Source organism: Camelina sativa, chromosome 16 (assembly GCF_030686135.1).
Source record: "Camelina sativa cultivar CO46 ecotype springtype chromosome 16, ASM3068613v1".
Classification (NCBI taxonomy): Eukaryota; Viridiplantae; Streptophyta; class Magnoliopsida; order Brassicales; family Brassicaceae; genus Camelina; species Camelina sativa.
In genome coordinates, this window is record NC_141895.1 from 31,047,702 (window position 1) to 31,074,325 (window position 26,624).

Here is a 26,624-nt window from a genome sequence, read left to right on the forward strand (position 1 = left end):
TACATCAGATTCAAACAAAAGAAATTAAATTAAGAAAAAAATAGAGAAAATTTGAACAATCTTAGATTAAGGTTATTTTTTGAAGTTTATTCTAAAACACGACACGATCAAATCAACTAGTCTATATATATAGCTAGTATTAAAGATTAATTGAAAAATAACTCAGTTTAGGGGATTTCACAATACACACGACACGATCATATAGAACGAATATTTCGCTGTTGCTGTTAATAATGTTGGAACTGCTATGTGATATTAAAACTCACAATATATATTTCAACAAAAAAAAAGAATGAATTTTATGTTATAGGTAGAGAGATAAAAATGTTGTCATTTTCGTCTTCTGACACAGATCTGTTAAAAGGTCAAGATTTGTTTTTTTTTTTTTTTTAAGATTTAGGTCCTGCCTGATCATCGGGACATGCATGTATTGCGTACCACCAAATTACAATTAAACCACTAACAGTCTAACACCAATATAATGCCAAGTTCAACGGGTTTGGCATTGGCATGGTCCGGTTCAATCTTTGCAAAGCTTATGTGATCAAACTTAATGCTCAGTTTTCGTTTCAAAGCATAAACATTTGGTAAGTTGCAACTTCCACGGTGGTTTGATCCGAAGATTTGTTTGGTCCACCATTCTTATAGAAATATGTTCATGTAAAAGATGGGATATGTATATAAATGAGAAAAAAAAAAAAAATAGTCTTTGATAATCACATGGATGGAAGGAGAGAATAAAAGGGACCACTTTAAAAGCATTGGGCATATGGTCGAGACTGTGACATGTGCTTCTCTTCTATCAGCTCTTACCTTCCCCACCAATCTTATTTAATTGCTTCTTCCCAAACATCATTATTTTTTCTTTTAACTTCACTTCACACCTGTGTTTAAAAATCTCTCTAGTAGCTTCTACCCAATCTTAATAATTTTATTAAAAATAAAACTGTAACATATAAACTGTTCTAAGTACAATCAGAATAGGTAAGTCCTTAATGATCAAATTAGAAATTCAAAAAGAAAAAAGAAAAAAAAGAAAAAAAAAAAAGGAGCTTTCACAACCTCTTTCAAAAACCACGAGGCTTCGGATTTTACCCTAATTACGTATATTTAACAACTTTCAAACGATTTTAACAACTTGATAACCCTAAAATTCACGCCTAAAACCCTAATTTTTCTCATCATTTTTTTTTCCCCTAATCCCAAAGTGTTTTGCTCTTCTTGTTGTTGTTTGTTGCAGTTTTGATCAAAAATTCACAGTTGGTTTCGTGTATTGGTTTAACTGGCGAGAACTTCCCAAATAAGCTCTGGATCGAACGATGGCATCCTCGCTAGCAAAAACCCATCAGTGTCCACTCCCATCATCGCGTCTTCCTCCGCCGCCGCCGTCGCCGTCTTTGCCGGAATTTCATCGTAAACAGAAACCGATGCCGGAGAATTATTCTCACTGTTACACCACCCCATCTGCGAAACCCAGTAACTGTCCTCTGAGTTAACAGCAGTCGTAGTCATCGTCGCCGGAGACGACGATACAATCTCCGGTGACGAGGAGTAGGAAGAATCTGCAGTCGCCGACGAGTTTTTGCTCACTTTGGCGCTCTTTTTTGCTCTCTCCTTTCTGACTCTCTGGCAAATGGATTGGATCTTCCCGTCGACGGCGTTCTTGAGAGCTATTAGCTTTGAGGAGTCTCCGAGTCCGAGCAGCTCACTCGGGTCTTTGAGATTTGGGAAATTGAGACGAGCGTATTCTCCACGGAGCTTATAGGCGGCGCGATCGTAAGCGTAAGCGGCGGCTTCGGCCGTGTCGTAAGTACCTAACCAAACCCTCATTCTGTTTTGCGGCAACCTTATCTCCGCAACCCATTTCCCCCAATGTCTCTGCCTCACTCCTCTGTAAAGTTTCTTCTTTTTCGTCGTCCTCCCAGCCGCTAACGCAGCGGCGAAAGCTTCCGCTGGAGTCCCGGCCGCCGCTTGGAGCATTAGCTCGGAAGTTTGATGATGATCGAACGATGAGGAAAACAGAGGAGGAGGATGATGAGGAGCGGAGATTGCTCTGTTTTGCAGGTGGAATTTCTCGATGATATCTCGTTGCCGGAGATAGACGGAGGAGCCGAGCTGCGGCGGTGGCGGAGGATTGAGAGTGTTGGAGGATGTTGTGGCGGATTCTACAGAGGAAGAAGGTGTGAGAAGTGAGAAGATTGAGTCGAGTGTGTTTGGTCCTCCTCCTAATATGATCTGAGACAGAGATGCTCTGATCTCTGAGATTCTAGGACTGAAATTGGTCTGATATAGATCATTGCTTTCTTCCATTGTTTTTTAACGACTTGACGTTTCTTGTAGTATAAGGAAAAAAACAAAAAGAAACCCTAACAATTGTGTTTGATGATTTGATCAAAAGGAGATTGAAACAGAGGATGATGGAATTTAAAAGAGATTGGTGGTTTTGAAAGAAAAGTAGAATTGTTGTTTTTAGTTTTAAGATCTATTAAATGGGTTTATTGGTTTTTAAAAAGTATAGAAAGAGGTTGTACATATTTATAGACTTTTTAGCTAGAGAGAAGCAAAACAAACTAGAAAGGTTGCTTTACAGATTTCACATGGGCTTCTTTGACTTTTTTTTTTATTATTTTTTTTTTAAAAAAAAATTATATTGCCAAACTATGTTCATCATGATTTTAATTAAATATTTCTACTTTGAGATAAACAGTATACTGTAGTATACAATATTTCCAACCACAATTTTTATATTTTATTAATCAGATCATGACAATTATAAGCACTACACTCATGATATTCTATATGAGAGTGTTATCGATATGCATTTTCCATAAATTCTTCTATAGATCATGAAAAATAATTTCGCTTTATGTTCAAATAAGTTTTTTTTTATTAGGTAACAGTCTAGGATGAATATTTATATCTAATCGTCGCCAGGTATAAACGATTTAATGTACATTACGGAGTTAGATAAATGTGGTAAGACTATTTCTTAAAAGCTAAGTGTAGACAAATGTTGTGGGACTAGGACTGTAGGGGAAAGCTAAACTAAGCTTCTTACAATTCTATACGATATATATTTTATTTATAAGCTCAAACATAATATAAGTAATATGTAAGTTTCGATGTGTAGTAACATTAAATAGAACAATTTCTACTAATGACAAGGTGGGTAGCTTTGATTATGGCCTTAGCAAAACTCATGTCAATTTGTATTTCATACTGAAGGTGGACGTTTTACATTCACACATCTTTTATGGAATAGATTCACACTTGTTAATAGAACATTTATACTATTTTACGTACGTAAGAGTGAAGTTGTAATACATCGAATTTTAGGTACAAATGAAAAAGAAAGTTCGAGGGTTCGGCTGATCTCTAATTACCCATCGTTCAAATTACTAAATGCAACACAACTGGTCTAAATGATGCATTCTATGATATATATAGATACAAAATTATAACATACTATCATATTTACTTTGAAATTAGTCAGATATGATGTGTATTTTTTTGTTTTCTGGTAAGAAGATATGATGTATATTTATATCTAAATTCTTCAGTTCCATATCTACTTTTAATATATCAAAATTAGTCAGAAATTATATCTTCTAAAACTGTCCTAGCTACTAGCTAGTATCGTCGGGAAATAGTTTTGTCGACACCGTACTGACCATTACATATATAAGATATGACATTAAATGAACACGCATTTTTTTTTTTTTTGAACAAAAGAAAATTTTCTATTAGACCTTAATAAAGTTTAAGTTACAATAATCAGTCCATTAATGGCCTCTTTAGCTAAAGCATCAGCGTGCCGATTGAAGTTTCTGGGAATGAAAGAGTAAAAAATGAAAGATAGATTTGCTGATAGTTCAAGGATGTCGTAGAGAATCCCATGAAGCTTCTTAGAAGAGAGCTTCCCATTGAGTGCATTGACTAGCAGCTGTGAGTCTGATGCGACAGATAGTGCACATGATGATCCTTCACAGGATACTTGCTCTTGTGAGTTCATAAAAACCCAGCCTAGACCCACACACCCATCATCCTTCCAAGCCGCATCTGTGAAACAGGTTAGGGCGTTGATTGGTATCGGAGGCTTAATTAGGGGTTGAGTTGGCGAACAGATCTTCTCTAACGGGCTTTGGGCTGATTGCCATTCTTTTGCCCTTACGAGAGCGAGTAAAATCGCTTCTTCTGGGGAGGTTTTCTTTTTGTTGAATATAAGCTTGTTACGAGCTGTCCAAATTGTCCAAATAATCCAAGGGGAAATCGGTCCAGCATTCAGTCCTGTCGGAGGGAGGCACAAGAGGGAGTTTGCCAGGCAAATTCCATCCTTCACATCGATGATGGCCAGGGGACTTAGTGTTGTAGCAGTAGGTGCTAGCTGCCAAGTTATAGCCGCAAAAGGGCATTTGAATAGGAGATGCAGTATTGATTCATCCTGGTCACAGTGGGGACACTTTACGGAATCATTCACTTGTCTGTGGAGAAGGTTTTCTCCCACCGGTAATGCGTTCTGTGCTGCTTTCCAGAGCAGGAGTTTTGTCTTTAGAGCAGCTTTCAGTGCCCATATGTTTGATTTCCAGCTAAAGGTATTGCCATTCTCGTTTTCTGAAGTAGGTTCTTCAGCTTCTTGTGATGCCATCTCTTCATAGTATCCAGATTTTACTGTGTAGAGTCCATCCGATGCTGGGACCCAAGCCCAAGTGTCCATGGCTCCCATTCTACTAGGTCTCAATTGTTTGATTTCAGCAGCGTATGAAGGGAGGATTCTTTCAATGAGGCTTTCATTCCAATCCCGAGAGTCTGTGAGAAGGAGATCAGCTACCATCAGGTTCTGCGACTCTTCTGAAGGGGGTCCTATTGGCGCAACTGTAGAGTTGAGGGATATCCAGGGGTTTCGCCAAACTGGGATTGTTTCCCCTGAGCCAATGAGTCTTCCCATGTGTGGTTTGATTAGGTCTCGTCCCATACAGATGCTTCTCCACCCATGTGATGCGGATCCTTTAGGGATAACATCCATTAGGGGTGTTGAAGAGCAGTATTTCCCGAGGAGAACTCGTGCAAGAAGACAAGAAGGGTTTCAGAGTATCCTCCAGGTATTCTTTGCCAGCAGAGCTCTGTTGAAAACTTTTATGTCTCGGAAACCTAGTCCACCAGTTTTAAGGTATTTTGACATTCTTTTCCAGGAAATCCAAGACATTTTCATAGTCTCCGAGTTTGAGTCCCACCAGAATCTTGTGAGAGCTGATTGGATCCTCTTGCACAAAGAGTTTGGGAGGTGGAAGCAAGTCATAGTGTACGTAGGCATAGCAGCTAGAACCGATTTGAGCATCGTTAACTTGCCAGCAGTGGATAAGAATCTAGAATACCAGCTAAGGGCTCGTTGTTTGATGCGATCTACTATCATACTAAACAAGTCTTTCTTTTTCCTTCCAAACAGTTCAGGTAAGCCCAAATATTTACCTTGACCTCCCTCCTTCTTGATATTAAGGTATGCTTTTGCTTGCTCTCTCACATGTGTTGGTGTTTTTGCAGAGAAAGTAATAGAGGACTTATCTTGGTTAATTTTTTGTCCAGAGGCACTTTCATATTTCCGGAGGATGGACCGCAATGTTAGGCAGCTTTGATGGTCTGACTTACAGAAAAACATGGTGTCATCTGCAAATAGAAGGTGGTTGACTCGAGGGCTACGTTTTGCCACTTTAATTCCCGGTAAGCGACCATGATCTTGTGCTCTATTACACATGCTAGAGAGTACTTCGCTGCATATAATGAAAAGGTAGGGAAAGAGAGGGTCTCCCTGTCTGATACCTCTCTGAGGAAATACCTCTCCAAGAGCTTGACCATTTAGCAGATAAGAGTAGGAGACTGTAGATATACATTGCATGGTCCAGTTAACCATCGTTTTATGAAACCCCATTTTAGTCATTGCTGCTCTTATGAAAAATCTCATTCGAGTCGGTCATAAGCTTTGCTCATATCTGTCTTGACAGCCATGTAGCATCTCTTTCTAGCACCAGAGGTTTTTAGGTAGTGTAGTGCCTCATGAGTAATCAGGACATTATCTGATATTGCTCTTTGTGGGACAAAGGCAGATTGATTCTCTGAAATACATTCATGGAGGATAGGATGTAGTCTCTTAGCTAAGAGTTTAGCTATAATTTTATAGTACACTGAGCATAGGGCAATTGGTCGGTAGTTTCAGACTTTTTGAGCAGTCGTGATCTTTGGAAATAGCCTGATATGCGTGTGGTTTATCATGTGTGGCAGTTGGCCGGAGATAAAGAAACCCTGAACCTCAGACACTATCTTATCACTTAAGGTGTCCCAGTTTGATTGAAAGAAGCTAGCTGAAAAACCATATAGTCCGGGTGCTTTGTCTGCATTGATCTAGAAACACGCCTGCTTGATCTCCAGGGCATTTGGTATAGTTATTAGTTTGCTGTTCATTTCCTCAGTGATGCAGGTAGACAGTGCCTCATTAGCAACTGTTGTCTTGTCCCCGGCCTGAGAGGTGAATATATCTTGGAAATAGTTTGAAATGACCTGAACAATATCCTTCTCCTCGTACACTGGGGTTCCATTAGTGGATTATATGACAGAAATGTTGTTTTTGGCTCGCATACCTTTGGTGGCAGCATGAAAAAATCCAGTGTTCTTATCTCCCAGGTTTAGCCATAACTGTCTACTACGCTGCTTCCAGAACTCTTCCTCTCTCTTATATGCGATCAGCAGTCTGTGGTTTAGAGAGTCAATTGAAGGTTTTGGGGTTTCATTATCACTCATTGCCTCCTCCAAAAGTTCTCGGAGAGCTATAATTTCTTTTTGACTATTTGAGTGTTGCGTTTTGCACCAGGTGATGATTGCGGTCCTGTATCGATGGATTCTCTGATCAACTGATGCATTCGGTATACAGTTCCAAGCCTCTAGCACAAGTTTTTTAACTTCATCATTTCCTTTCAGTCGTCGATCATATCGGAATAATCCGCTTCTCCTTCTTTTCACAGGGTCAAAAGAAATTACCAGGGGCCTATGATCTGATCCTTCAAAACGTAGATATTCACTTCTACTTGAGGGATAAGCTATGGTCCAGTCACTATTTGCCATGACTCTATCTAGCCGACATCTAACGAGGTGGGAGTGTCTCATTCCTCTCCAAGATAAGAAATTCCCAATATGCTTAAGATCATAGAGGTCGCAGGTCGACATAAAGGATCTTAGGTCCGAGAAGGATCCTTTGGGTCTGGAGGTCCACCTACTTTCTCAGAGCCATGGATAATATCATTGAATTGTCCGGTGATTAACCAGGGTCCTGATTAGCCATGGATATTCACTTCTACCTGATGTAGATGTAGAAACAGAAGAAATTAAACATGTTCTGTCTTCTCGCATTACACCCTTCACATATTAATTGCAAGTTTTTTTTTCTTTTGAGTCAATTCTAATCCTTTCAATTTGTTTTTTTGTTTGGGTGAGACGAGTCCGTGTAGTCCCCACGAAAAACTTTTTAAATTTATTGAGGCAAGAGAGAAGAGAGGAAGAGTCAAGACTTCTGTTTTAAAAGGTCCGTATCGAATCATAAATTCTCTCTGCCACGCCTTCATCTTCTCGCCCTGATTAGTTTCATCTCATTCTCTCTCCATCTTCTCATCTCCTCCACAAACCACAATTATTAAGGGATCTCTGCGTTATAATTTCTTTATTAGATGCATACCAATGATATAAACCCCATCTTCCAAATTTCTTGACCAACGATAGTACGATACTAATGTTTATTTGCAACAGAATATGCATTTTCACCACCCCCCCCCCCCCAAAAAAAAATTAATTCACATTTGATTCTTAAATTACTTGATAACTTCCATTCATATAGAGTTCATATATTCACATTAAATAAGGTTTGAAAGTGACAATAACCTAATGTGGTGTGGCCATTGTTCAAAATCAAAAATCAATTTACGGTTTACATATATTTCTTTTTGACTGTTGCATAATTTATAATTATCAAGTTTGAGATTCGGATTATCCTATCATCAAGAATTCGAATTCCGTATACTGATTTCTTCCTATATATCTAAGAAAATATTATTGTCCATTTATGGACAGATTCGGCAAATTTTAAAATAAATGAAATGGTAACGTTCAACCTATTTTACTTGTGGGAAAAGGACCCTATGTTGAACCTATAAATTACACTTTTTTGCCAAAATCAATTCATAGCTTTTCCTTCTCGACAGGGGTAAACTCAATTTGTATCAAATTTCTAAAAGCCTTCTTCTATACTCAAGCTAGATTTTAAAATATCTAGTTCACTAAAAGATGTAATTTGGAGGGTCACGAGTTATGTATGGGTCGCAATCATACGTTTATTTATTTTTGGTCAGCAACCATACGTTTATAAGTTGGTCTTTTTTTAGTACGTGCAGTGTTAACCAAAATCAGTACGTTTTAATTAAATCTCAATTCCGCATTTGAAGTGTACATATATGATCAATGGCACGTACAGTCAATATATTACTTTTAGAACATATCTCGGGGCCGGTCCATTCCTAATAAATCCAAAAAGTTATCACACCGCCAATCACATGTTACCTTTCGGTGTGATTTTTTTGTTTATATTTTGTAACTTTGTTTTAAAGGATAAAAAAAGATGGTATATGCATATGTCTCCCGATACGGGCCTATGAGACTTATAGTTACACCAGTTGTTCATAAAAATAATTTAAATCAGTTTAACATATATATATATATACTAGAAATAGGCTCGCGCGATGTGCGAGATATATTTATTTTTATTAATTACGATATATCTTAAATATAGAAATCAATTTATGAAATGCATCTTTTTCAATATGTAAAATTTATTTTTAAAATGTTTAATATGTGTTCCTTTATATATAGGGACCTTTGTATATATAGTTCTTAATGTTTGGACGCAAAATAAAATAAACAAAACATATCGAAATTTTTTTTGATTGAAGTAATTGAATCTCTCAAAGTTTTGTTGTTTTGGATTTTATTATTTTGTGATAAATTGTTAGGTTTTTAGATCATCTTCAACCCTACTCTATTTTAAAAGTCAATACTCTGTTATAGAGTAACATTTGCTCTAACCCTACTCTATATCTTACTCTAAAATAGAGTAAATGGTAGTAGTACTCTATATGCAACTTTACCTTTTTACACTAATTCTATTTTAGAGTATAAAATAGATTGATACAATGAGAAAAATTATGCTCTATTTTAGAGTTAAATATATATATATATATATATATATATATTGGAAATAGTCTTAGCGCACATGAGGTTTGTGTAGAAACCATAAATCAGACATTAAAAACAAAAATTGAGTATTGAAAATAGTTTACAAAGATTACAAGATAAACCTCATATTTCCCTACATCTTTTACAAAGCTTTAATATACAACTGCGATCAAGACATATATGATGATTCGCTAGATCTCTATAACCAGAAAATTAATATTGAAACTCAGTAACCATGAAAATAAATAAAAATTAGGTTTTAGTCTCAATCGTAAAGAAAAATAATTGATAAATATATTTTTTTGTCAACATTGAATCAACAAGGTTCGAGTCATAGCCACTCCCTACTATGCAGGGTAACGTGACTCGTAGAGGTGGTGTTGTAACCACTTGACTAAAGACACTTCTCGATAAATATTTATCTTTTTGCGAGTGGTTTTACAACTTTATATATTCTTTAACTCAATCTTAATATTTGATTTTCTTTTTAACTCCACTATATGTTGCTACTGTTTGATTTTCTTCAAACACCCTCCTAACAAATTTCTTGTGAATTAGAAACTCTCTATTAATGCTTAAAATGTGTTATACTTTTATGATAGGTTATTTCTCGGTCCTTGTCTCTATTCTTAGTCAATACTATGTTCTTTTAATTATTAAAAAATGAACTATTCAACATGTCAATTGGTGTAAATGGAAGGGAAGACAAAATCAGAAAGATTGATATCAACAATAGATACATTCCAATTTTTTTTGACATAACTACATTTCTAATTTATTTTAACTTACATCTAAATGTTTTTTAGTTAACTATATTTGAACTTATAATATCTATATGTTGACTTTTCCATCAGATTTTGATGATTTTAAAATAAGATATGTGAGGAAAAAAAATTCAGACCAACTCAAATTCATCCAATCAATAACTAAACTTCTAAAACATGAATTTTAACCTATACTACTAAGATTATGAATGTAGACAATATGTTTTACAAGGTAACAGATGAATCACCAATGATTATTTTGAATTTTGAATAATTAATAAGTGTATACACGATTTATCATATGCTCCAGTTTTTACTCTCTAATCTTGTAATCACCCTTAATATAAAAAAATTTGGAATAATGCATATTAAAATATGGCTCATGTCATAAAAATTTATGAACTATCTTGTACTATATCTCGCATTAAATTTTGAATAAAATTCATGAAAATAAAAGTGTGTCAAATTTAATGTTTTTTAGATTTGATAAATTATCTCTATTTTCTAATCATTTTAAAATAAATAGTATAATTACCATTAAATTATTTTGTGAAACTATTGTTTTCTATTATTTCATGGGGTGATTAAGCAATTATGTTATTTTTATTTTCTTTTAGTACATACGTTTTAAAGACAGTCAAACTGTAACTTATAGAATATTAAATAAAATTTAATTTTATCTGAGTTTTGTCTTTAATACAATATATCTGATTATTGAGTACAATGTATTTTTTTTAATATATAATAACATATTTTATATTTTTAAATTATTTTGTCATAAACACATTGGCTTCAATTTTTATATTAACATTAAAGTATAAAAACTTTTTTTGTTTTAATTGGTTTGGTCAGTAGTTTTATTTTTACAATATATGGTATATGCTTTCATGAAGAAATATATTATATGTTAAAACTAAAGGTTATGTTATGTTACCATTATGTTTTTTAATTTTCTTTTAGTACAGATGCTTTAACGATAGTCAAACGGTAACTTATATAATATTAAATACAATTTAATTTTATATGAGTTTTGTCTTTAATGCAATATATATATGACTATTGAATACAATGTGAAAACTTGGTTAAATTAGAAACTTGGTTTAATGTGAATACAATATACTGATATATTTTAAAATTAGTCTATTATAAATTAACTTGGTTTCAATTTTGACTTTGAAAGTATAAAAACTTTTTTTGTTTTAATTGGTTTGATCAGTAGTTTTATTTTTTTGGTTATATTATGGTATATGCTTTCATTAGGAAATATATTATACGTTAAAACTAAAAGTTGGAAGAAATATATTTTTGTAACAACTTGAATTTTTTTTAAAGCAAACTATACACCAAATAAAATATAAATAAAATGAAGTATATATATAAAAATATTTAAATTTAGATTAGTGAAAAAGACATGTGTCATAAATATAGAGCGCCAAATGTCGCATTGAGAGGCAAAATTAGTAAAAACCTTCTTATATTAGATAAGATATATAATGGTTATCCAAGTTGACAAACTATATATGTCAAATCATCAACTCAGAAATTATAAAACCAAATTGATCATATATATGTCCTAATCTAGTTAATCAGGGGTTGAGTTAAAACATGTAGCGATGAGTCAAATCTAGGTCAGTTTTGTACGCTTTTGCTAACGGATAAAAAAAAAGAAAGAAAAAAATCTGTAAAAATCTTCCACAATGAAAGAAGCAACTCCAATTTACAGAAGTTAAATCTTATCAGTTACCACCATATATATTGTTTCGGTTTAGCCAATCCAGATTGGGCATTCTTCTGTTAGGAAAGATTAACAGTAACTTTCAAGTTTTAAAAGGCTAAAACAAAAAAAAAAGTTCCAACGAATTAATTATTGTAAGAAAAACTGGTAGAAACCCATGTGGAGTACTTGAGGCCATTTAAAGACAGGGATATATAGTTGGTCTCTCTCTCTCTCTCTCTATCTTGGTAGTGAATGAAACATATCATGACAGTTTAATTATTTAGAATAATACATAAAATAACTTTACAGAATAAATATAGAAAGTGTGGTTGGCAGAGAATAAGTAGTAAGCAAATTGTGATGTTTTCTACTTTGTTTCTTGTTTCAATATAAAAGAAGGGTTTAGAAGCAAATAATACAAATAGACAACATCATTGTTTCTTGCACGTAAACGTCAACTGTATCAGTTGCTTTCGTATATGAACAATAGAAGCCGATCGAAGAGCACCAAAAACTTGTGGTACACAAGCAAAAGAGGCAAATGTGCCCATATTGCAAATTAAACAGCGTTGAGAATCTTATCCGGATCAAGTGTGTGACAAACACAGTGTGAAAGTAACTGCGTCGTCGACCTTTTTGATCTAAAAGAACGATTGGCAAATAGCAGTAGATATGAGGAAAAGAGAGGGGTATAACAGATATTTTAGACACCGAAAAAGTAGTGTTTTGTCGTTATTAGCGTATGTCTTAGAAAGGCGACGCCGACAGAACAGTGGTCCACTGCTCCTGAAGTCGACACGTGACCAAACTTTGTCTCCTTCTGAGGTCCCAGAAAAAAAAAGAATGGATCTCGCTTTCTCCAGATCAATCACTCGCGATATCATCTCTCCACGATACGTTTTTAATTACGGGCAACGGCGTTGTTTTACGTAATATCGACGGGAATTGACGTCACGCTGATGCCATTGTTTCTACATCTGATATTTGATGATGTTGGTATATATGGCTTTAATAAATTAGACCTAATTCTTGCTTCTTCTTTTTTTTTTCGGGTCACGTGGTTCGTTCAGTAACGTTGAGAATATCATAAGTATCTACATATATTTTCAGCTCATTGATTATATATTGTTAGGTAAAGAAAACATATGTGTTCAAACCAACAGGTCAAAAGTGTGTTCCTAACAAAGTTTTCTAATCAACCAAAAGCTTTCAAAACGCAGTTAAGATTTCGTCGAACTTTGTTCAAAAAAGAAAAAAAAAACAAGATTTCTTCGTGGAACTAAAAGGCATCACGATTCTGAGTATTATAATACTCCTATATATGATTATATAGGGTGTATAAAAAAAATGTTCGTATGAAATCGTACGGATAAATCCTAGAATGCTAAAAAGGTGAATTTTGTATGTATATATTTTTAAAAGCCAGTGACTACAACAAAAGATGTTATTTGCTCCTACTTGCCTTAATTCTATTGGATAACTACTACACATATACATGATTCTAAAGACATATAATAACATAACATCATTTTCCTTTAAAAAAACTCCATTAGTTTTATAAAAGCAACTACCTAGTTCAAGTATGTAAATAAACCTACCTACATCTACGTTTTTGACGTATGTATTTTGCAACTTATAGGGAATTGAGTACTAAATTTAAATACTCTCCGAAGTATTGAACGCAATTAATTTACCGACCAAGCTAGCCAAATATATATTATATATGTGTTATATAATAAGCATATTCCGCACTACACAAACGCATACATATTGTTTATACATGTAATAGCTTATGTAACGACACGTATATGCGTATTATTAAGATCCTATTGTATGGGTTAAAGATGTGACATTATTCAACAGATAGTAGACATTGTGACGAATATCGTTACTTTGACGGCTAGGTGGACCATAACACTATTTAGACTTTTAACATATATATCTATCTATATAATTAGTTTAATGAATATGTTAGCTATATATCCTATATATTATATGGAATACCTAAACTTTCTTAGAACATATAAAGGATGAGTATTATTTGTCGATCTTAATTTACACAACAAAAAAAAAGAGAAATATATTTATATATGGGATGTATTTTCAATATTCACGCATGTCTCCTCTAATTATTGATGTGAGTTGCGTAAATAAATAATACATCTATTTCTTTCTACTCAACATATGTAGCCTTGCTACTATATTATCTGTACTAATCTACGTGTGCTCATATACGTATGAGGTCCCCTCTTATCCCTAAAGGTAGTAGACCCTTGAAATTTTCTAAAGCATATATATATGGCCACACTTCTTTTGGACCTACTAGTCTTCTTCTTAGCTTATTTTCGATTTCCATTATAAGTACGCACGTAAATAAACACAGCTAAGAAAATGCTAAAGACAACGTATATTTCATATGCACCCTGTGACAGTAATAGACTAATATGTAGTATGACCAGATCAAATCTTCGTATTTCACAAATAGTCAACTATTAAGTGTTATCATCAGCATGTACCGAATTAATTAGGCATTGATTTTTTTATTTATATGACGCACATATTATTATTATTATGTCGATAAGAGAGTGTATTTATTTAGGAAATAAAAAAACCACGTCAGATAGCGAATCTAAAATAACCAAGTGATAAACAAAGAACTTGATTATATATATATATATATCACTTCGTATAGCTGACTTAGTCTTCGTTCTCCACAGAATATAATTTGATTCATAATCAAAAACTTCAATAATTAAGATAGAATGGAGCTGGACGTGGACCCGGTCGGTTTGACCTTCTTTCACTTTTTTTTTTCTTTTCTTTTTGCTTTCAAATAATTGACACTTTTTTTTCTTTCTTTCCCAAAAAAACATTATTGAAACTTTATAGCGTGACTATGCATAAAGCTTTTTATTTTATTATACTCTTCTCTTTTAGGTTGTTAATTAAATTAAACATGCAAGCCCTATCCGATTATAAATTCTAACACTACTACCCTATAATTAAGGTAAGTTTGACTTTTTTTCCTATTTAATTTTCTTAAAGGTTTTTTTTTCTTTCCATGCAGGTATTAGTTGTCTAGTTGGTACGTTCCTGTTGGTATTTGCTTCTCAATTATTATTCGAATACTCATGTGTTACATTTTTGTGATAAAATTTATATATTCGGATGAGAACTGATCAGTTGTATAATGTTAAACACGATAAATATTTTAAACTAAATCGCCTATTAATTGACATCCTTCTTATGATATGTAGATATTGTGATATAAAGTAAACTCGTTTGCTCAGCTTAACAGTTTGATAATTAAGGTTCGTCCTTTCTAAAAGAATAATTTGTGCAACTTTTTTTTTTTATATATGAAAAAATTACTTGTAAGATTCAAATTATGGTGGTGCCACATAATCATAATTAGTGTGGTACAGAAAATTTGACATGTCCACAACAAGTTCACCAATGTATATTTGAACTACATAAATTGTTTAGCCGGGCAAAATAATGATAATCACGTAATATTTTAATTAAACTTTTGAGTCAAAAAGAATAATTAATATTAAAATGGAAACATGGAAACCTATTATCTCGTGACACCGAGTGTCTCCTCAAGAGGGCTTGCTCCTAGAAGACTCAGTAAAGAAGGTTGGAAAGATTAGTTTCACTCTGATTGCTCTTTGTTTCCAGTTCCATTCCACAGAGTTGATAATAGAATTGATATGCTCCCGTTAATTCTGATGGGGAAGAGAATGAGGGGTATGTTTTTGTTTCTGTCGTTCAAAGATTTTTCCTTCTTCTTTTGTAGTATACTAGTAAGTACAGTAGAAACACAAAACGTACGTTTCAGAACTGTTTTTTTACACCTTTTTTATATGCATATGCCAATAGTAGTTAATTTCCAATTGAAGATAGAAATTTTATTAAACGCATATATATGCCTTTCCAAAGTAAAAAAAAAAGTTCGGGTAAATCATATCTTTATGTGTGTTTTATGTAGAAGTACACCTAGGCTATATATATATTTTTTTTGAATCTAATATAACTATATATAATTGAACATGCAGAAATGAGTATTTGAAGACTTTTTTTTCTTTTTTTGCAAGACTCAATTACAAAATATGGATGCGAGGAGAAACAAAAGCAATACTTGGAAGAGACGAAAGAGTGGAACTAGTGGCGTAATAATAGAAAAAAAGAAAAGAGTATAGTATTTTTATAGGCCCAATCCCTTAGATATATATAATAAAGAGTATGGTATTTCTTTATCTGTCTTGCATTTTTTGCACATTTTACCAACAACATTTGTTTTGTATTTTAAAACAAGTGTATGAGGAAAGAGCAGAAAAAGAGAGGTAGTGAAGAAGAGAAGAGATAAAGAAAAAGAGAGGTACTGAAATCTTCTTAGTCTAAACATCTTTTTCTTCCTTGCTGAGCTTTTCAACTGCCAAAATGGCATCAGTGATATCTTCGTTTATCTTCCTTATCTCTTCCTTACCAATATCAGGCTCCTTTAGCATCCGTGCAGCCAATTCCATCAATTCACCTATGGCCTTCTCTTTTTGCTCAGCACTAGCTTATGTAAATGCTTAGCCTCCTCCTCCTGCTTTCTTTGGCGGCGTTGTGTGCTTTGATCCAGGTTGAGAAGGTTGGGTTGAGAAGGAGCTGAGGAACGTCTGACTGGTGGTGAAGCCATCAGACATGAGAGATAGCTACTTTCCCCTCCCATATCTGAAAAAGTAGAAATGATATAAGGAGACTAGCATAAGCCAAACAGCGTTCTAAAACAAAATCAAAAGCGAGAGAAGAATAAACATGGAGGGTAAGCATAAGCCAAACAGCAAAATCAAAAGAGTGGAATGGTATTTTTGGAATAAAAAGAGTGCTAAAAAGAGTGGAGAAAGTACTAAAAAGAGTGGAGTTGAGGAATATGACCACCCCACTCTCACACTTAATTAAAAGAAAACGACCAAAAAAAAGGACTTAACATAAAGAACAACCAAAATAGAAAGGTCAAGTGAACAAATTTGAATTGTTGACAAAAAAAAAAGTGAACAAAATTTTGAACTGAATTATAAACCAAATGATTTGAAATTGATTTCAGGATATCTAACCGGTTCAGGTTCGGTTCGATTTACCATTTAGCCAATGGGGTGTGCCAAATTAGACTATTGCTTAAATGTCCGGGTAAAATAATGATAGTCACGTAATATTTTTATTAAACTTTTGAGTCAAAAAGAATAATTAATAATATTAAACTGGGCTTTGATTGATAAGACTTCGTTCTAATCTCAAACGGCCCAATATGATATATCATTCTCCTGATAACGCTGTTTAATGAAAATCGAAACGGTAGCGTTTGGAGTAAAACTGAAAACGGTGCCGTTTGAAAGGAAGAAACTGAGAGAGCAAAAGTCAAAAAGAGAGTCTCTCTCTCTCTCTCGGCTCTGCTCTGCTCTTCTTCTCTGGTGTGGTGGACGGAGGACTCACTTGTCTTCCTCACAAGTAGTAGTAGTAGTAGTAGTAGGTCTCTCGAACCAAATCTTCTGTAGCTTCAAATCCGAGCACATATACGGATTCGCAATTGATCATCACTAGAAGAATCCGATTGTTGTTAGGTTAGTTTTGATCTCTTCTTATCTTCTTTGCCGATACTAATAGATGATTGATTAACACAGTGAGAGCTTGATTTTTGAAGTATAACACAGTGTCAAACATGGATTTGAATTTCGTTTTGCTTCTCTGTATAGCTTTGATTTTCGTCGTTGATACTACTAAGGTAAGCAAGCCACTCAAACTAGCCCTAATTTGAATTTTGTTTTTGGGGGAAATCTCTGAGGTTTATGATTTGTTGAAATTTAGGGTAATGGAGATCATCATCAGGAACAAGTAGTTTCCAATTTGACGGATACTACTAGTAGATTTGTTGGTGGGTCTGCTGATAACAATGTTACTGCTGATTCCAAGAGTATTATTATACATCATTCCAACAACTCGACCAGTGATGATGATACACAGACACACTTGGGTGATGGATCTAAGATGATCAATGGTGGAGATACTACTACTACTAGTGCTAAGAGTGAGCAAGGGAAGGTAGCGAGTGATGGAAGTGAAACCACTAAGGAGGAGCCTCTGAGCAACTCTTCAAGGAAGAAACAAGGCTTTCATGGTGAAGATTGTGATCCATCTAATATGTGTACTGATCAGGAACATGAGTTTGTCGCTTGTCTCCGAGTTCCTGGTAACGGTGAGTAGTCCTTTCTTCAATCTCTGTCTGTGACTATACTTACTGTGTCTTTCACTTACATCTTTTTGGTTCTCGGGATTGAGCTTTGTTATCCTTCATCTCATTATTGTGCAGATGCGCCTGATCTCTCACTCTTAATCCAAAACAAAGGAAAAAGGGCTTTGCTTGTAACTATTGCTGCTCCGGGTTTTGTCCGGTTAGAGAAGAACAGTGTTCAGCTCCTGCAAAACGAAGACACTAAGGTAATAATGCCTTTATGTTTAGATATCTATCTCTTCCTGTGTTCTCATTTTTTGTTAAATGCTATTATTGTATGATGCATTCCGTGGCTCTTTGATTCTGTAGCAGAGTCAAGAGCATACTTATATATAGTTAAATCCTGAAGCTTGATCATATATTGTTCAATGTTTAGTTGACTCGTCTGTTATTATGTGGTGCATTTGCTGAGTAGAAGCACATTTAGTTTATTATGCTAGATAGATTGCAACAGAAAACCTAGTCAGTAGCAGCATGGTTTTGACATGGAGACTTTATACCCTTGAATCACTTGTTCAAGACTAGATTTTTATAGATTGATTTTGCTATTAGTTTGAGATTGATATGTTGTTGCTACTTCGTATATAAAGCTTAAACTTTTGCAGGTGAAAGTTTCTATTAAGAAGGGAGGGGCCAACGATAGCGCCATTGTACTAACATCGAGCAAAGGCCATTGCAGCCTTGAACTAAAGGATTTGGCTGTAGCACATGAAACAGAAAGCGAGGATACAGTTTCTGTTTCTCGTCCTTCAGTCCTCAATATCCGTCCGCGGACACTCATTGTCATCATCATGATCTCCTTCCTCGTTCTCACCCTTGTCGTCATCCCAGTGATCATTCATGTTTGCAAGAAAAATTCAGGGGGAAACAACAAATACCAGAGGCTCGATATGGAATTGCCAGTCTCGAACCCAGCGGTGGTGACAAAATCTGATAAAGAAAGTGGTGAAGACGGGTGGAACAATAACTGGGGAGATGATTGGGACGATGAAAATGGAGATGGAGACGAAGAACAGCCGAATACTCCCGTGTTGCCGCTGACACCGAGCGTCTCCTCAAGAGGGCTTGCTCCTAGAAGACTCAGTAAAGAAGGTTGGAAAGATTAGTTTCACTCTGATTGCTCTTTGTTTCCAGTTCCATTCCACAGAGTTGATAATAGAATTGATATGTTCCAGTTAATTCTGATGGGGGAGGAGAATGAGGGGAATGTTTTTGTTTCTGTCGTTTAAAGATTTTTCCTTCTTCTTTTGTAGTATACTAGTAGTAAGTACAGTGTAGAAACACAAACGTACGTTTCAGAACTGTTTCTTTTACACCTTTTTTTTATATGCATATGCCAATAGTAGTTAATTTCCAATTGAAGATGAAATTTTATTAAACGCATGCCTTTCCAAAGTTCGGGTAAGTCATATATTTATGTGTGTTTTATGTAGAAGTACACCTGAACTATATATATATATTTTTTTTGAATCTAATATAACTATATATAATATAATAGAACATGCAGAAATGAGTATTTGAAAAAAATATGGATGCGAGGAGAAACGAAAGCAATACTTGGAAGAGACGAAAGAGTGGAACTAGTGGTGTAATAATAGAAAAAAAGAAAAGAGTATAGTATTTTTATAGGCCCAATCCCTTAGATACGAGTATGGTATTTTTATAGGCCCAATCCCCTAGATATATAATAAAGGGTATGGTGTTTCTTTATCGGTCTTGCATATTATGCACATTTACTACCAACATTTGTTTTGTCTTTTAAAAGAAGTATGAGGAAAGAGCAGAAAAAGAGAGGTAGTGAAGAAGAGAAGAAGAAAAAGAAGACAATTATAGGCAGAGGAGGAGGAGGAGGAGGAATGTAGTGAAGCAGAGGAGCAATCACTTTTTGTTTTTTTTGGTTTAGACGTTTGATGAAACATTTGATGTTTTGTTTATTTGTTTTTTTTTAAAAGATCATCAGAACAACATGCTAGTTGAGTCATTTGAAACTCTGAAATTGATGGCTGAAAAAATGTCACCTTACTTACTTTCTGCAAATTCAGTCCATCTATTAGATCTAAAGTAGAGATTTCTCTCCTGTACTTGTCTTGATGATTCATTACATACTACCACTGCTACTCTTGATATTATGGGCGAGAATTAAGACACTTTCTTCTTGATTCCAAATCAGTCATTATCATGTCCAACATCGCCAAAACGGTGTGAATTCCTCGAGAGAATTTGACAGACTTCGTGGTTGGTCTGATATCTCTTGTACCACAGTAATTGGGCGATTGCAGTAAGGAAGAACCAAGGTCCAAGGCTTTCACGGTGAATACGAGCTCCTCGTTTCTGGGCTTTTATGGCCTGTTATGCTCATATAAGCATGTGCATTTGGGCCCGCAAAGATGACCTCAGCCTTTCAAATTGTCAATTTCACCACTACATGTTCGTTTGACCATATTACATATTATTACCAATGAAGGGTGTGTTACATGTATCTAATCAAATCGACATGAACATATATATATATATTTTTGTTTTTTGTCAAACATACACTCCATTAACTCAAGTTACAAAAAATTTGGTACTCTAAGAGAAGTATAATACAACCAACTAGTTTATATAGGAGGAAAAAAAGCCATAATGTGTTGCTTAAACATAAGCACAACACCCGGAACAAGTTACAATAAAGGATAAAAAGAGTTTGCAACTACAGTTGAAAGAGCAAAATGTACAGTAAATACTGAAACATAAACAAACAATTGAACTGAGACGTTTAGTTTACAAGACTCGAGAGAGACGGTCAAAACAACCTTCGGGGGAATGTTAACGTCACAAGTGAGGCCGCGCCGCCGGAGACCACAACGTGGCACAGTTAAACGACGACGTCGCAAGGATCACGTGGCGGGGACCACAAATTCGGCTGGCAGGTGGGCACGTGCGTTCATGTGCACAAGAGAGACATCTCTCCTTCGCCTTGTGAACTCGACACGAGTCCTTGTTGTCTCGCTGAACATGGAACGTTCGATGGGCCATCTCTCAGCGGTCGTGGGACCTTCAATTATTCGACGGTCCAGATCGAACACCCCCCTCGAGTTTTGTTTCTCGTGATCTCCCGGTAGTGTCGGTCAGGAAATTCCAAACGATTTACATTACAGTACATTAACCGGTCTAATTTTTTTTAAGCCGACCGACACACTTTGATTACCCTACGCGTCAACGTGCAGTCTCGTTTCTAAACCCGTCCATGTTTCGTTTTTCTCGTTATAATATTGTATTGCATTAGTGATTCTCTCGTGGCTTTAATTTAAACTATTTACTAACCAGTGAGATTAATTTACTCGCCGAATTTGCGACAAATAATGTCGGTTTATATAATTTTTTGTTGATATATCGGGAAAAATGTAATGTGAAATTTCATTTTCAAGAAAGAAAAAAAAATGTCATGTGAAATAGTAATCAAATATTGTTGCCAGCGAGTAATTCAGCTTAAAATTTATATAAACATGCTGCCATATTAATCAGAACCAGCTAGTAATGTAATCATACGAATTATTATTGACAAGATTATCGGTGATCTATTCCATGCATGTTATGATCAACTATTATTATTGTTATGTGATTTACAGTATACATCACTGAAAATGATTAGAATGCAAAGAAAGAATCTATCATTTTGCACGTACTGTATTTAGCTTTCTAGGTCAATGTAAGATCAAAATTAAATTAACCAACCAGTTTAAATTTACTTAAGATTCTTAAAACACTAAAGTCAGCCAAATACTCCCATGTTAAAAAATCAAAAGTCAACAAAATACTACATGATCACTAACATCAGTACAATGCATGTAGTTAAGTTTATATTGTGTCAGTAATTGATAAAAGAGTATGTCTTTTGTAAATTCTTATGGGTACTGACCAAAAAAATTCATTTTGATTTTTTTTTATTAATATAATCTTTGTAGTGCCCACCTTAGATCCTGATTTGATATGTATTTATGCCAAAGCAATTGTGGATGTCTTTATCAAAAATACCAAAATGAATTATTTTTCTTTATATATAGTTTTTGTCTTGAAAATCACCAATCGTATCTTATATCCCGTCCATTCCATACCATTCCATCTCAAAATTATGTGACAAAATGATTGCCTGTTATGTATAATATAAATTATGACGTCACAAAGTAATTTATGACTTACATTTACAATTTTTTATAACCGAGACATTTTATAGCAATAAACAACAATTATAATATATATATATATAGAGATAAATTGTTGATACGAAGATATTAAAATCTGATCCGTTTACGGTTGATGATGATGAGCTCTAGACGGGATTTGAAGGAAGAACAAAAAGGAAAAAGCTCTCTTTGAAGTTCTGAAAAAATATTGTTAGTATTGTTTTAAAAAATATTGTTAGTATATATATAAATTTCAAGGTTCAAGTGAACTAATGGAGTTCGATGTGGACTGGAAATACTACAGCTATGAGGAAGCTTCGGATTGAACTTCTCAGTACTATGTAGCTTAGTCCTTTTCAGTACCATGTAAACTATGATTCTCGGTAAAAAAACTTTAAACCGAGTCCAGAACGTCCATTGTAGGTGTGTGAATAGAGATTGTGAGTTCCCATTGTTTTGTAACCTCAAAAATCAATTGACCAAAAGAATAAATGGCAAATGGGAGAAAATAATATAGCACCTTAAGTGCAGACTTTGCGTTAGTAGCAACCTAAGTTCCATACAAAAACATAACAAAGAATTATAAAAAGCCGTAACTAAAAGAAGATAGGAATAGGTGGGGAACGAGAAAGATAGTGATATTTGTTTCCGTGATTGGCTCATTGTTCTTATACATATATAATCCACCTTGATATACGCTCATCAGTCGCAACTTGTACTTATATGTGTTTTTCAATTGAATAGTGGATTTTTTTAGAATGCAATCATAAGAAAATAAAGTATATAGTTATAAACAATACAAGTGAATGACATTTGAAATATGATACGATACGTAGTCCATGCTTCAATCGCGGAAATCACAACCTCTTTTTTGGATTATTTTTGACATATACTCTTGGTGGAAACATGTGATTGTATCTAGCTTTCTTTCAATTTCTTTTTTTTTTTTTTTTTTTAAAAAAGGTGTTAGATCTTCGGTAATATGGACAAAATTAGGTATGCAATTGGTCTGCTGGGGTATGACACTATCACAGATTTTTAGAATGATCAAGTCATTAAATAAAACCTACAAACCTTTAAAGCCCCAATATCATTTTACAAAATTTAATCCCATAAGTATATGATTATTAATTATTAGTTATGTGGGAAGTGTAATTCAAATATATATACACGTCTACATCTATATGAGCATAGTTATACTTACTTTTGCAGTAGTAGGTGGTGTTGTACTTTAAAAAGATTGAAAAAAATAACGAACGAGAAATTTCTAGGAATGAGTTTCCCGCAGATCATGGCCAGAGAAAAGTTGGAAGAGCCTTAAAACCTAAGGTCATCATTAATGGGAGAACCCTTTAAGGTCATCATTAATGGGAGAACACCAAGAGTGTTCTTAGCCCAAAAAAATTATAAAAATAATGAATAGTGGCTTAGAACACTTTTTTTAGTTCTTGATGTAGAACTGATCTAAGCTCAGTTCTTATTTGACGTGGTTTCATGTGATTGGACGAGATTTTTTTGGAAAAAAAGAAAATATTTCATTTATATAAGTAAGCAATTTAAATGTTAATTTATAAGTTTTTATAATTGTAATATGTTTAAGAATATTATATTAATTTATAAGTATATAATTGCTTTTATATAAGTATGCAATTTAAATGTTAATTTATAAGTTTTTATAATTGTAATGTTTAAGAATATTATATTAATTTATAAGTATACAATTGCTTTTATATAAGTAAGCAATTTAAATGTTATTTTATAAGTTTTTATAATTTGTGAAATGTTTATGAATATTATTTCACTATATCTTTATTCTAAGAACACCATAATTAGTTCTCCCATTTTTTTTACCTATGATCTTAACAACTGATCTAGCATTATTTTCACTGTATATTTAATCTAAGAACACCAAAAATAGTTCTCCCTTTAATGATGTCGTAAGGGACCTGCTGCCATTAAACACTTGGACCCCACTGTTATTACCAAAACTATATATATTTATTGCGTTTTGGGCGTTTCAAACGCACGAAACATTTTTAAGTTTTGACTATCCAAACTGAACGCGTCCAAAGCCCTCTACTACCGGACAATCATGTTCGTTAATTTATTGATAAGGTTTTACCGATAAAGTTATTATGCACATAGTAAGATACGGGTAGGAAATTAGTTCTGCATGAACAATCATTGTAACCCTTTGAAGTGTAGCTAAAAAAAGCTTTAAGTGGTAGTCAATATATAAAAAAGGGGTAATCCACATGTGGTTATTCAATAGTATATCGTATGCTACAAAATCTGGTTAAAATTTGATTAGTCTAGACACTTTTTGCCTAAGCTTGAGAATATTCTGATATGTGGTTTGGTGAGAGGAAATGGGCAAAATGTAAGTGAAACAAACATCAAAATCGTAAAGAGATCTTTAGTAGGGACACGTGTCTTTTACTTCGCACGTGTGAAGTCTTGTGGGGCTCTCAAAAGTCCGTCCTTGCGCGGTAGTTATATGTTACGCGTGGAGAGAATCCTCTCACCTAAAATTTTATTTTTTTAGTGTATTGTTTTGTTTCACTTTTCTTTTCTTTTTCAAATCGCTAAAAGAAATGGTTATTTAGTAAGTAATGTAATTATTTGTCTTCCCCCAATAATTTGATCATTTGGTGTTGCTTGCATGCGGGTTAATATGCCCGTATAGCTGGGGACCTCTTAATTAGTATCGTTTTTCATTGCATCGATCTATAAACAACTATTACTGCATTTGGTGATGGAAAATCAAATGATCTCATCACGTCTTAAAAACCATGTTAATTGGAACTAGAGAATCGATATGTGTGAGTTGGTACTATAGAATTATATTTTAGGTTTCTTAGGTGAACAAGTACATGTGTGTGAACACCCAAAATTTCTGCAAACAATTGTCTATTAGTTAACTAATTTGGATTTCGGCTCAAAACAGTTGTCTTAACAAGAACTCTTAATAATATTGTTACATTGGAAACGGGTGATACGATATAGTTTATTAAGCTACTCAGAAAGTCAGAATTTGTAACTTAATAATATATATATATATAATTCATACTGGTTACCGTTATGTTATCACCTAATTCAAATCAGAGAGAAAATATGTGTGGAAATTATGACTTTATTTAGATATTTAATAATCGAAATGGTCGAAAATGTAATATTTCCCACTCCGCACCATGACTTTTGATAGCATTCGTGAATGTCAAACCTAATAAAGTAGTAATAAAAGTTATCACTATATGCTATCTAATCTATTTACATACTGGAAATATTACTACGTACTATATACTATCGTTCAATAATTTGCGTTTATTGCTTTCACATTCTACCTATTTATCTATTTTCATTTGACAAAATTTCCACCGTTCATTATTTTTTTGTTGTCAAAAAAATTACCTCAGCCTATTAAAAATGTAAAATCTGTATTATATTGTTTCAAATGGTAAGCTCAAACCTCTATGAAATGTTTTTTACATCGATATATTACTCTTCTAACCACAAGTTATTGTTCTCACATATGAATATATATATATATATATGATAATTTCGAAGTTATGATAAAGCTATGATAATTTCAAAGATTAGATATATGTCAAACCTAATAAATAAGAAATGTGATTAGTTAACGACTAACCACAAGGTGGTGGGTTAGTGGTTCTAGCATTGGTGGAAGAGTCGTCATGTTGGTCTAAGTCAGGGATCGATTTTCCCCAAACGCAGAATTACTCAGCTTTATCCCTTTGATCAGATGGGTATGGGCCATTGCTTACGGCCGAACCCTATCTATGAATATTCTTTCCCCAAAAAAAATTAGACTAGAACCCCTCCATAAATATGTGGATTTACTCTCTCTGAAAAAAAAAATTAGTTAACGACTATGTTTTTTGTTTTGCATTTTGTATAATTACTAAAACAGCAGAATAGTAAGAAACAAAAAAATGGAAAAAAAAAACAGAAGTGACTTCTCCAACTTGACTTGCCTAAATTATTTTTTGAGATGTACTAATGTATGCTTTACGTATTATCATGGACAGACAGGTCGTTATTAAATATATATGCACATTTCTAATTTAGTTGAAAATACAACTCAGATTGTTTTCCCACTGATACAACTCAGAATTGCTGTTTGGCAGCTACAAAACTATCAGACAGACTCACACAAATAGAGTTTGAGTGCAAACTAATCTCACTTCACTTAAAACTACAGCAAAAGTTAATTGTTTTATCGTTTGTTCGTTTCAAGACATCAATTACTTTATATATACGACCGGTGGATAAACTTATATATATATATCTATATACATTATATCATCCCATAAGGAATCCTGGATTTGAAAAAGCATTCTTTTTCGTTTTGGGCTGTTTGACTGTTGATTGTCGATGAAGTCTCTGAGATGACACCGAGTAAGATCTTGCCA

The 26,624-nt window shown here is 33.9% G+C and overlaps 2 protein-coding genes and 1 pseudogene across 6 annotated transcripts; 1 reads left to right on the forward strand and 2 right to left on the reverse strand.

Moving 5' to 3' along the window:
- Nucleotides 1-910: 910 nt before the first annotated feature.
- Nucleotides 911-2,556, reverse strand: LOC109125014 (ethylene-responsive transcription factor ERF061 pseudogene; annotated as a pseudogene). Its single transcript, XR_015583562.1, has one exon. The product of XR_015583562.1 is annotated as an ethylene-responsive transcription factor ERF061 pseudogene (transcript).
- A 1,204-nt stretch (nt 2,557-3,760) lies between these two features.
- On the reverse strand, nt 3,761-4,714 carry LOC147926137 (uncharacterized). The gene has a single exon (XM_087492877.1). It carries the CDS (start codon nt 4,712-4,714, stop codon nt 3,761-3,763), a length of 954 nt encoding a protein of 317 aa, XP_087349003.1.
- A 12,380-nt stretch (nt 4,715-17,094) lies between these two features.
- On the forward strand, nt 17,095-19,382 carry LOC104753109 (uncharacterized). 4 transcript variants are annotated; one of them, XM_087489947.1, is made up of 5 exons: nt 17,097-17,357; nt 17,448-17,518; nt 17,602-17,989; nt 18,104-18,231; nt 18,631-19,382. In XM_087489947.1, exons 2-5 carry the CDS (start codon nt 17,456-17,458, stop codon nt 19,129-19,131), a joined length of 1,080 nt encoding a protein of 359 aa, XP_087346073.1. In that variant the 5' UTR covers nt 17,097-17,357; nt 17,448-17,455; the 3' UTR covers nt 19,132-19,382. The 4 variants fall into 4 exon arrangements, with proteins under 4 accessions (XP_087346075.1, XP_087346073.1, XP_087346072.1 ...); XM_087489946.1 differs by having other exon boundaries at nt 17,112-17,357; nt 17,438-17,518; XM_087489948.1 differs by having other exon boundaries at nt 17,136-17,357; nt 17,490-17,518.
- The last annotated feature ends 7,242 nt before the right edge of the window (nt 19,383-26,624 follow it).

What these genes read in the sequence shown, in the direction of transcription:
- LOC147926137 (XM_087492877.1), bottom strand. Translation starts at nt 4,714, where the DNA reads ATGGACACTTGGGCTTGGGTCCCAGCATCGGATGGACTCTACACAGTA.
- LOC104753109 (XM_087489947.1), top strand. Translation starts at nt 17,456, where the DNA reads ATGGATTTGAATTTCGTTTTGCTTCTCTGTATAGCTTTGATTTTCGTC. An exon ending in TCGTCGTTGATACTACTAAG is followed by an intron (nt 17,519 to 17,601) that starts GTAAGCAAGCCA and finishes GTTGAAATTTAG; the next exon opens with GGTAATGGAGATCATCATCA. An exon ending in TGCAAAACGAAGACACTAAG is followed by an intron (nt 18,232 to 18,630) that starts GTAATAATGCCT and finishes AAACTTTTGCAG; the next exon opens with GTGAAAGTTTCTATTAAGAA.